Genomic DNA, 11,973 nt, shown 5'->3' with positions numbered 1-11,973 from the left:
GCACGAAAGCCCTCAGAAACCTTTTTGATTCAAATTTGTTATGTGTATGTAAGTGAACTGTCTCTGAGTTAGGCAGTATCAAATGCTACAGTGAAAAACATAGGGTTTCTCTTGGCTATGTTTTATTGTTTAACACTAGTGAAAAAGTAACCTTTGGTCACAAATCATTAAAAAATAGTACAGAAATATTTGTTGTGGCTATTTCCTACATCAAATCAATCTGTGTTTGTTTTCTAACGCTTCTAATGATGAAGATGTGGTATGACTGAAAAATGTCTATCCCTATTGCTTTCTCACAAGATGATGTCTACAGTGTGTGTGTATCACTGTCACACTGAGTCTAGCATGAGATGGCACATGGCCTCTGTCTTTTATTATATATTTGAAGACTTCAAAAGAGTCTTAGCCTGCTTTCATCTGCTGCCTCAGTACAATAAGACTGTGATTTCTAAACCTTATTCTCATGTCGAAGACCCCAAAAAGACAGATGCACGCTGACCACAGAACCCAATGTGGTATGAATTTCTTCTTGCTGATAAGCTCTGATTTATTAACGAATTACTTTAAATGTCAAGGAGGCAGGTAAAGCTGAACCAAACTATGATCTAATTTAAAAACGTCCTGCTCTATCCTCAGTGTCATTCTGCCGTATAGCCTATCCTGCGTAATAATTTTATTGTAATGTTTTGTGAGATTGTAAATGATTAGATGCAAACGATTTAACTTATCACAGCCTTCAGGATTAATCAGTCATTCCCAAACCTGAACAACTTTGTTTGCAATAGCTTGACATTTTGAATATTTTAGCCTTCTTGCTGTCAGATAAAACAAAACAAATAAACAAACGGAAAAAAAGAGAGACCTTGATTCCTTTGATCTATAGGCGCTTGGCACCAGACACACAAGTGTCCTGGGACCCCCCGCAGGGACCCGTGGAAAAATTCAGGCCTCATCTTTGGGAAACACTGAAAACAATGCGGCGACTCTCAGTGCGTCAACATGCACGTGCTTGCAGGTAGGAGTGAGGTGTTGAAATAAAGGGTTTCTTTGCGCCTCTTTTGCACTTTGAAGAAAAAGCAAGAGTCGGGAAAGCGCAGCTAGTGTCGTCAAGTCAGTTAGAAAAAGTCAGCTACAACCGGAAGTCAAAACAGTTCATTTTCATAGTAAAATTGCAAAAGAGCCATCAAACTGACATGAGTTGCTGTGGGGTAGTTTCTTTCTTGATGACTTGGTTTTTTGTTACAGTATATAGTTTACACAACATCTGCAGGACAACTAGACACTGTGACGAAATTACCACTTTGCAGAAGTGGGCAGGCAAATATATGCCAAGCACATAGCCTATGTGGGTGTCGCAGATCGCTGCATTATCGTGGCATTAGCCTAATTATTAGGCCTATGAAAACATTTGCTCTTTCTTTTTCAAAAGCTCAACAACACTTGGTCTTACGCCATCTTACTTTTCTTTTGTGTGTGCCAATAATTACGTTATTTTGTTAAATAAAAGCCTCTCAGAAATTCGGGGTTTTATTCTGAAAGCGCGGACAGGAAGTTGTGCTTTTCCTTGTGTGCATGTTGTCAGTGGCGGCGCTTTTGATCAAAGGCTCCTCTGGCTCTCCAGTCTCACGGTCCTGTACTGAGCGCAGTCTGCTCTCGGTCTCCACGGACGCTCTCCTCTGTCTGGATATTGTAGCCTGCTTCTTCTTCTTTTTTTGGCTTTTTCTTTGGATTATATTCATCTGATGGTTTTCAACTCCAACTCGATGCATAGAAATGGGTAAACTCCACTCGAAACATGGTAAGGTTTCTTATTCCTGAGAGAAAATCACAGCCGTAGTTTTTTTTTCTTGTGTGCTGCGATACTTTCAAGTACCAGTATTCATTGTCTCGTGTCTTTCTTTCTTTCTCTCAAGCCGCTATTTGTAAACCGAGGGAGAGTCCAGAAGGTAAGGGTACTTTTATTTATGACTGTTTTTGTAAAACACGTTGGTATTCTCTAAGCATTTCGGTTAGTTTGTGAAGAGCGGAGCAGTTTTCAGACTCGGCTCGTGCCTCATTATGAGCAGCATTACAGCGCGAGGACTCCGACTCTTTGAAGATGGAGCGCTCGTGGAAAACATGAGCGAAGCGCGAGAAAATAGAGTTAGTATAGCTGCTAATAATGCTCCTTCTTTTTGTTGCAGGCGACAGTTTTGTAGTCAATGCCTGTTTGGCGAGGAAGGGAATCGACGACTGGCTCGTTAAGCAGAAATACTACTGCACGAGCTCGCGCCTCGAGCAGCAGGACTGTCACCACAAGAATAACTGCGGTTTGACTGCACGGGTGAGTACGACGCTGTCCACGAGGTTCACGTGCTGTTTATGGTGAAGTGGCGTTTTTTAATTTTATTTTATTTTTTTTTTTAGAAATGCCCGTGTAATTCTTATTCAACTGTTATCAAGTTACCTCGCGATGTTTGTGCTCATTTCGCACAATTAGGGCGAGTTTCCATTAGTGCTTTTATGAGTGGTGTTGCATGAGGCTTCATTTGGGCTCCGGTGTGTGTCTGTGTTTAGCCCGACGCACTCAAAGTCTTTTACAAACTTCCTTAAAGCTTTTATGTGGTTGACGAACTTGAATCAATAGTGGTGCTTCCTTGTTTGCACATGAGGAGTTACAGTAAATGTTGTTTAAGTCAGTGGGAACTTTACTCGTGACTGTAGCAACACAAGCTGGTAACGCCTCAACACTTCACATTTGTGTCTGTTACAGTCTGTTTTTATTTTCCTGGTGACAATCTGAAAATTAATTTCAACACTATTTCAAGTAGGAGCTCTTACACTGGGGACAAATGTTGGTATCATTGGTTGCACTGATCAGTGGGATGTTTTTTTTCCAGGTAACAATAGATCAAGCCTGAGTTGAAAGCATTGCCTTGTGACAGTTTGGTGACAAGTGTGGATTGTAAAGGCTGGGGAGAAATGTTGGAGGTCATGCTTGTTTTGTATTTTGGCATTTGTGTAAACACTGTGCTGTTGTTGTCAAGTAGGGAAATCCTTTGGAATTGCTTCAGAGGAGCCTTAAGCCTCTTTGGTTGGTGATGCCTTCCTCAAAGGCAACATGTTTGAGGAATTGGAGCCCATCAAGAAAAGAAAAAAGAGAAACAAAATCACTTCCTCCACCCACAATCCAGACACTTTGAGTTGAAAATGCATCTATCTATTGAATGCAGCATGGAATTCAGGAGCGCTTGCATATTGAACACGTTCAAAACCGTATTCATGATATTTTGTGATATGGATTTCCTTTTAAAATACTTGACAGTTCCTTAAGTTGAATATTGTTTCAATAGACTATAATCCTAAAATCTACGACACATAGCTGATTCCTTTTCTTTCCTTCTTATTTGCTTTTTATAGTGACAAAGCTTTTGCCCTCACAGCATGCAGCACTTCTCATGTTAAGGCCATGCTGTACCATGCATTTATACTGATTATCGTGCAAGCAAAGCACAACTGCACACGCTAGTATGGATTCTTGGAAAAACGCAGCTTTGGTATGTGGATTCATGGGCATGCTGGGGAAGAAAAGACAAACATCCAACTTGAGGAAGTCTTAGGCAAATGAAATATCCACTGATTCCCGACCAAGTTGAGTCCAAAGTCCACTACTGGTTTGATAGATGATGTCTTTGCCTGAAGAGCAGCCAGAATATTGCATTGTAGGTTGGTGATGAGAGAGGTAGTGGGCCTTTTATGCATCTCTTGTCTGAGGTGACATGTACATATTTAAGTGTAGGGACAGCAGGAGGTTACCCGCTTTACATGTTGCACTCACATGCTGAAGTTACTAATGCTGATGTGTGGCCAAAGTTGCATTAAACCTCATACAGGATCCCACTTGCAGCAGACGCTGTGTCTACAGGACATTTTTTTCTGGGATTGGCTCTATGAGAAACACCTGAAAGTATGTGATTTCTTTCTTTTAGAGCATAACGGCACTGCTGCAACAGAAAAGTTCTACCATTTACATGGGCACTTATTTATTGAGTGGGGTTCATATGCTTTGGGCAATTTAAGCATTTAAAATCACATTATTACCATGCAATTACCATACATTATTACCACAAAAACAAACAGTCATTACTTTGTTCCTGGAAATATTCATGTGCTTCTTTTCCCAACAACAGTGGTGTGTGAAGTTTTGGCCCAGGATGGAACAGGAGCCCCCTGAAAAGGATGAGATGTTTCTGTACAATTTGGAGTTAGTGGAATTCAGTTTGTATAAATAATTCAAGTCTGGGTGCCTAATGGCTTTTATAGCTCAGAAGGAAAATGAACAAAAGAAGAAAGGTGAATCTAACAGCAGTATTTATTTGAGGGCATTTTGCTTTGGTTTTATGATTATAAAGTGAATCCAGAATCTTAAAATTTTAATTTTATTCAGAGTGTGATATCTCAACGGGATAACTCCCCGTTGAACCGTTTCACACATGGTGTAAGCAAACAAAAAATGTTGTCAGGTCTTTTGAAAGTTTGATATTTTTTGTATCATCAACACTGCTAAGGGGAGACTTCTAACATTTCTGTACACACAGTTTTTACTTCACCGTAAATAAATGATCAATCAGATCATTAATCACACTCAGCAGTTAATAGGATGCATGCTTTAATACAGACTTAAAATGTATTTGCTTTATTTGTCAAAAGTTACATGATTATATGAGGTCCCGGAGCATTTATACAGAATAGACACCAAGTAATTTCACTTGAAAGTACATAGTAAAAATTATTATGAAATCCTCAGAAATGATTTCAAGTGTTGAATTATGTATTCTTCTTAAGAATGAATTCATAGCCTTCTGCAAATAAAGTATTCACCATATCACAAGCTTCGACTGTAGCAGGAGTCTTGATGCTCTGTGAGAAGGAGTTTAAAAGCTCGACCCCACGGCACTTGCAGATAAAAACAGAAGCCAACCTCTTAGGTGCGAGAATGCAAGTCAACTCTCATAACTTTTAAAAGCTGTCTATATTGTATGGAATACCTGGTGAGATAGTTATTTATAGCTGCTGTTCTTTGAGCCCCCCCCCCCCTTCCAGCTGAACCAGGGTCCACGAGAATGTGGGTCGGGTGTCAACAGTAGGGAGTCCACGCTTGGAATTCTTTTGATCTGATCTTTTCCAAACCGTATTCCCTGTTGGAACAATGCCAGTTTTTAACAGAAGTCACTGCTTTCTAGCGTCACGTCACGTTAGCGGCTTTCGTCTTCATTAAGGGGCTTTTACATTGAAATTGTGGCTGAGCTCATGCAGATAGACCGACGCTATAGAGATGCTCTTGATGGGGCTTAATGACGTTTCCATGCAAACTCTGCAGCCATTCATGAGACGTGCCGTCAGTGGTGGTGTTGGTTCAGTGTGGCAGACGGTGAGTGAGTGGTGTGGGCAGGTGGATCTTTGGGTTTCAACACATGAGATCCAGGTCATGTGAGCCCGGGCGCACTCTCTCCCCAGTGTACAGCATGATGTCTACACCTACCCATTAATTTGATATGTTATGTGCACCCCCGGTAGAATTATGCTGCTGACATAGATACTGATGGCGTTTTCACAACTTATGACTTGGAAGTTCAAATTTCTGGTGGCAAGTTTATTAGGTTGCTTCTCTTGGCATCAGATGAAAAAGACGTCTCTTATGATTGTCGCACGTCATGAGTGACTTTAAAAATAATCACTCCTGATGGTTGCTTCTCACCAAAGTCACCCCTTTCTGTTCTAAAACCACCCCCTCCCCCTCCTCTGGCTCTCCCCCTCTCCTCCTCATCTCGCCTCCTAGCCTCCATCTGTTTCTTGCGTTTACCCTGTGGCTGTGTGTCGGTTGAGGCTGCATTTGAAGTGGGCCACGCAAGGAGGTGTTTGTAGTGACACTGATGGCTCCTCCTCCATTGTGAAGCCCAAGGGTCCATGTAGTAAAAGCAGCCCCTCCACCCACAGTCTTTCCAGGCGGCTGCTCTTACAGTTCTAACACTTCTCCCCCCAACTTCCATCAACTTATACGGAACGTATACAAAAAGCAAAGGTACATCTGACGACAGAATGCAACTGAAAAGTGAATCACAGTGGAACTTCTGCCCCCAACCCCCTTGTCTCGCAGTTGGTTGTCAGCTCTTTGATTTTTTTTTGTTGAAAGTAGAAAGGTTTTTTTGGAAGTAGGCCTAAAGCTTTTAAACGCATTCCCTCAGCCTCCTAGTCTGATAAAAGACATGGCAGGTTTTGCGCCCCCTTGGTTTTTTTTTTTTTTTTTTTGCATCTGCTGTTGTGCTTTTTCTCCCCTTGTCGTTTTCACAAAGCGAGGGCCCTTGTCTAGAAGCTGAAAGCACCTTTCAAATGCAGACTCCTCTTCCTCTTTCTCTCCTTCTTTCTGTCTTCTCCCTGTGCGTTTTCTTTTCCCACCGGCTGGCCTCTTGTGCGTGCTGTGTGACGTATGCCCCTCTCCCACCGGGCTCTACCCCCTCTGTGCTCCCAAGGGACCGAGGGCCTGTTGTTGCTCTTTGAAGAGGCTGGGAGAAAAGTTTGGAGCCACACTCTAAAGAGAAGAAAAGCCTTAGCCTTTGGGGAGGAGGGGTAGCACCTGGCCATAAAGGGGCTCTGTGATTTTTTTTTTTTTTCCCATGAGAAGATGGGGTGGAAGTCTTGGGCTGATGTCAGCGTAGCTGGGGGACTGGGAGGTTCGGGGACATGCAGGTGGCTTTAATGTCACATCCAGCATCGTATGTCACATAGATTACTCAAAGCTGAAGGAGTTTCTCCTGTGTGACAAAGCAGAGCGGATAACCCCAGTTGTTGTGAATGGTGCCTTCTGGAAATGACTGCTGTGAAAGAATGACAGTGGTTTAGAGTAAGGTAAAGCACTGGTGGCATGTAGATATTTGACCAGGATTATCTCACATCTCTCTTTTTTGTGCTAATTATTCTCATTTCTGATGTTCTTAAGAATTATGTTATTGAATTTATCTGGTCCATGACATGTGTAAAGATTGTATAACTCAGATGACACGTTGGCGTTATTAAAAATAAATATATACTTGCCATTTTATAGTATGAGTGAAGTGGGGCTCACATATGTGCAAATGTGCTCATGCAAGTGCATATAAGTGTGCAGTATGTCTGCAGTCAGCTGTCCGGATGCACTCAAGAGATGAAAGGCTTCTGCGGGAATGTGCTTTGAATCTCAGGGGATTAGCAGCTGAGATTGTGCTTTGTTTCCCCAAAATATACGCTCAGTTTGGAGCAACGGATAGCTGTTGATCAAAGTGTCTCTCACCACCCCTTTCACAGTTACATCCAGGCTGCAGGCTGCAGTTGATAGGGTGGCATTTATACCACAATTTCAAGTGATGGTTAGATATAGAGGATCAACTGAAATAATCTCTATCCATACTTAAATTGTTTGGTTTTTTTTGTACTAGACTGTTTTTTGTACGCCCCTTTCCATCTTTTGTCACCTAGCCAGGTCTTGCAAAGGTTCCCTAAAATGAAACTAAACAGAACATGGGACAGTGAAGTATCACCAGAGGTTTCTCAGCTTGGGCTGATGATGAGGTGGAACTGTTACTTTAAGTAGAGTGTAAGGTGGTAACAGTGGTGGAAAACAAAGACAGGGACAAGGATATGTTTTGACTGATAAGACAGAGCCAGGAAGCAAACTTGAGTGTCTGCGTCATTGTTTCCAAAAGTCTCACTTTTGAGTTGTCAGCCTAAAATGAGGCTGAAAGTGTTTCAAATTATCTCATTTCAACTACAGAGCAGTATGGATGCCCAGTGAAAATGTAGCAAAAACTCTGTTCTAAACCTTAAACATCAGTATGGATGCAGCCTCAGAGTGAAATTCATCTTCATCATCTCTTTTGCTGTTTGTGCTTGCATATCTCTGTCCTCCTGGTGTGTGTGTGTGTGTGTGTGTGTGTGTGTGTGCGCGCGCTTGAGACTTCGTATCGGAAAAGAGTTTAGATTTTTTGCTGATTTTAATGAAATTATCATTTGCATGATGATCATTGCAGACAGGGTTAGGGTAAGAGAACCTCGGAGAATGTTGCACAATACGCGTACTGTATGCACTGGTAAAAGTGAATGTTTATAAATTAACTTAATACCGTGAGCAATATTTCCTACTAATACAAAGCTATAGACCAACTCTAGGTGACTGGGGCTCCTGTGGTGGCGCTGAGCTCCTCTGAGCTTTCTGTGGGAGCTCAGTGCCCATTTTAATCACCCACTTAAAAGGCTCTGCTGAAGTGGGTGTTTAAGTGTTTAAACCCTGAATAATTCTCTCTTGTTTGTTTATCAGGTTCCCCTGCGGGTTGCGCTCTGGCCTGTGCAGTAAGTGCTGAATAATTTGACTGAGCACTCAAAGTGGCTCTCAAATAGGATGTGATCAACATCTGCATAAAACTGCTATGGAGCTCTCATGAGAATGCGTACATGCACAGGAGCGTGCATGCTCACTCATGTGCCATGAAGCATGCAGGCTCTCACAAATATACATCCACTACATTACTCATTTGTTTACTCTAATATGTGAATACATTCATGACTGCTCGCAGATGCAGGGTCCCGGTGTGATTCTTTTCAAAGTAGACATAGGGAAACACCGGTGATGGACTCCACAGCTTGATGTTGTATTTTTCCTCCTTGTGTTTGAGAGCTCTGGTGTCCAGGTCTCTAAGGCCACCTGAGGTAGAGGGGATGGAGGAAGTGGATTTAGGTAAACAAGAGTTGGGAGAATATTGTGCCTCCTGCAGACAGAGGGTCCAGGGCTCTTCAGCTCTTCCTGTGGCGCCAGGGCTGGAGGGAGGTCTGGATTGTGTGTTAGGGGATGTTTTTGGTGGAAGGAAAGCTAAACAGAGGAGCGGCCATGCTGAAAGGAAAGCTGCCCTTCCACGGTGTGTTTATGCTCCACAGGTGCCACAGCCCAAAGAGGGCCTTACCGTGTAGACTCTCAATGAAGCAGGCCAACCCTGCTCTCCCCGAAGGGCCATTTGCCCTGCGCTTCAAGCCCACCTCTCCCCCCATCCCTGTCCTGCTCAAGTTTGAGAAAACAGCTCCCTTGGAGCAGAGATTTTGCCGGCCTTAAGAGGACTGCAGAGTAACCTGTTCCCTTAAGATCACAGTCTGGTAGTTGGCTTCTCAGTTTTGAATGAGTTTACTTGTACACCTGAATGTATGTGAGATACAGAGCAAGTCCCATCTGTTTTTGTCTTATCAGATGCTCACACAAGTAACAAGGTGTTAAATTTGATCCCTGTATATATTGTGGATATAACTTCTCATGTTATAAGTCGTGTTGCATGTCATCGCTGCTTCTTGTATGCTGATGATGTGATTATTTCGCCTCTATTGAAGCAGATGAGTTGAGCCACAACTTTCAGAGGTTTGAATTAAATGTATAGAACACGCATGAATCACATCTTTCGTAAATGTTTTCTGGTTTGTGTGCGTGTAATAGAGATGTGCGGATAGGCAATTATTTCATCCGCAACTGCATCACAAAAGTCGTCATCCACCGTCATTCCGTCCCAAGCCTTTTGATCCATAGCCTATAAGCGGTTGATTAGGCTACTATATCCGTGATCACTATAAGCGGTTTCCACTGTATTGTCATTTCCATGAAGAAAGTGTTGACTGTTGTTGCCAATGCCCTTAGATCAGGAGTGCGTTCCTCACAAAATGAATAAGGTGCTGCCATCTCTCATGCACAGACACCAGTGGGCAATTACTGCAGTGCCTGATGAAAATTTGACTGTTTCAAAGAGTGCTGCTCGTTTTTCGTATGTGGGTAACTATATTTAACTATGTATATATTTTTCCTAATTGGTTCAACCGCCACCCGCCCGAATCTAATTAAAATATATTTTTTCGTCATGTCACCCGCCCGACCCGAGGTTAATCCGCGGACTCCGCGGTTGTGTCCGTAAACCGCGCATCTCTAGCGTGTAACTTATGTGTGTGTTTATTTTATTTAAGTATATTTTTGGAGCTTTTTTCGCCTTTAATGGACAGGAGAGTTGAGAGAGGGAGACAGGAAATGGGAGGAAGAGAGGGGGGGAATGACACGCAGGATAGGGCCACTCGACGCGAGATTTGAATCGGGGCCGCCTGCAGCGAGGACTATAGCTTCAACACATGGGGCGGGTGCTACCAACTGAGCTAAACACCGCCCCGTGTGTTTATTTTTTAATTAATTCTGTGTGCAGTGTATTTCACATCTCGATAGGACTTCCTGGTTAAATAGAGGAAAATAAATACATTTCAATGTGTGAGTGTGCATTGGCAGTAGTTTTTGGTTGCAGTTTGTAACTCAGTAGCGTACTCCCGTTGCAAGTTCATTATAGTGAGCAGTGACACAAGCCACTAATTCCAGTCAGCTATGAATAGAAACGTGCGTCTGGCACCAGCGCACTTGTATATAGTAGTTGAAGTGTCTATTTATGCTGCTATGTTTACTTGCTAAGTTGAAACACTCTCTGTAATTATAGAGATTTTAGTTCCACAGTTAAAAGGTCAGATGTGAGGGATGTTTAGAGGTAGTGGCTTGTGGCTGGAAGGATGTCTGCTCTAAACATGCTGTGTGTGTTTGTGTGTCTGTGTGTGTGTGTGTGTGCGCGCATAGGCATAGAGGAAGAGTGGCCACCTTGGTGTTGAGGTCAGTTCCATCTGGTCACCATGCACACGTCAGAGGTTTTCATAACTGCTACCTATCACATGGAGCTCTGCTGTTGATTGTAGTGATGAGGTTTAGTTGACTGGCTTTGAATAACTGTTACTGACAAGCGTCTTCTGGTGGAGCTGTAGAGAGCTGAACATAAATATATTTTATGGCACGTCCACACCTACAGTTTGCTTCTCTTTCATCATGTAGAATGGCTTGATTGAGTCCAGACTGCACTCATGTTATAGCCCTAACAACTTAGAAAGCTGCGTCATCAAATCAGATCAGAATAGGAGTAAAAAACATATTATCCTTTTTATGCATTCCAGCATTGAAACTAAAACACCCTGGCTGGATCAGAAAAAACACCTAAGGAGAAGACTTTGATTCTGAACTGAGATTAACATTATGAACATTACAACTACTGGTCTGTTGTTTTCTCTTTAAGGTAACTTACAAGAGATTAAAGTTCTTAGGTGTGGAATTTTTAAATGTTTGAAATATCTTGGAAAACATCCAGGATTGTCCCAGCCTGAATATACGGAGACTGTTTTAGAATTAGATCCTTAAGCTGCTGCTATAGCGACCTGACAGGTTACAGGGGTGTTTCTCTTCATTTGGCTGTGGTAAAAGGTTGAAGTGCTTGTCACTTTCTTGCTGCCCTCAAGGTAGACTTTCCGACTTAAACCCTGTTCCTCCCACACTTTGCAGCACTTGAGGCTGGCGTCTGAAGCCACCCAGACGACTGAAGGACTGTCTCTCCTCAAAGAGAGCTTTGACTAATTGCTGAGACCCTCTGGACACAGTGTAGCGCACTCACTGTTAAAACACAACACTCAGACACTCAAGCATGGACGCAGGCATGCTGTCAACCATGTGTCTTGAATGTATAATCAATTTTATTTTTGCTGTAATGATTGACACACACGAGCGCACTCTTTGAGCCCATGTCACCTTGACTGGACTGCTCCGCACTTTTTTTCGCCAAAGCAATTTCAGGGCTCATGAATGGTGAGATATTCTGCACACTTACCACACAAGCTTTTGGAGATGAGGTGTGTCATTTTGCCTAAGTCTCTCTCTTCTCTTTTACTTATTCCTTGGATCTGAGCTTCACTCTGAATTCAGAGGCCCATAACGTTGTGATTTGTTACTCTTGGCAGGCGGAGACCACCTGTAAATCAAGGCCAAGCGACAGGCTGTCTCCATTCCCTTCCAAACCATAGCTTCCTCTTGGGAATGCGAGGTCCCAAAGTGGAGTTCATTGGCTGGTGGAGAATGTG

The 11,973-nt window shown here is 42.7% G+C and overlaps 1 protein-coding gene across 3 annotated transcripts in view; it reads left to right on the top strand.

The window, feature by feature from the left end:
• The first annotated feature begins 1,625 nt into the window (after window positions 1–1,625).
• The window catches only part of nkd1 (NKD inhibitor of WNT signaling pathway 1), a 29,818-nt gene continuing 19,470 nt past the window's right edge, over window positions 1,626–11,973 (top strand). For 2 of the 3 annotated variants that reach the window (XM_085765982.1, XM_085765972.1), the window contains exons 1-3: window positions 1,626–1,798; window positions 1,914–1,946; window positions 2,184–2,323. In XM_085765982.1, the coding sequence (XP_085622108.1) occupies window positions 1,774–1,798; window positions 1,914–1,946; window positions 2,184–2,323 (198 nt within the window). In that variant the 5' untranslated portion in view covers window positions 1,626–1,773. The remainder of the gene's footprint in view (window positions 1,799–1,913; window positions 1,947–2,183; window positions 2,324–11,973) is intronic. The other variant, XM_085765990.1, reaches the window with a different exon arrangement.

The sequence above is a fragment of the Trachurus japonicus genome, chromosome 3, assembly GCF_045865225.1.
Source record: "Trachurus japonicus isolate A0001 chromosome 3, Traja_1.0".
Lineage (NCBI taxonomy): Eukaryota > Metazoa > Chordata > Actinopteri > Carangiformes > Carangidae > Trachurus > Trachurus japonicus.
Note: the sequence above shows the minus strand (reverse complement) of the source record. Positions and strands in the feature narration are given on the sequence as shown.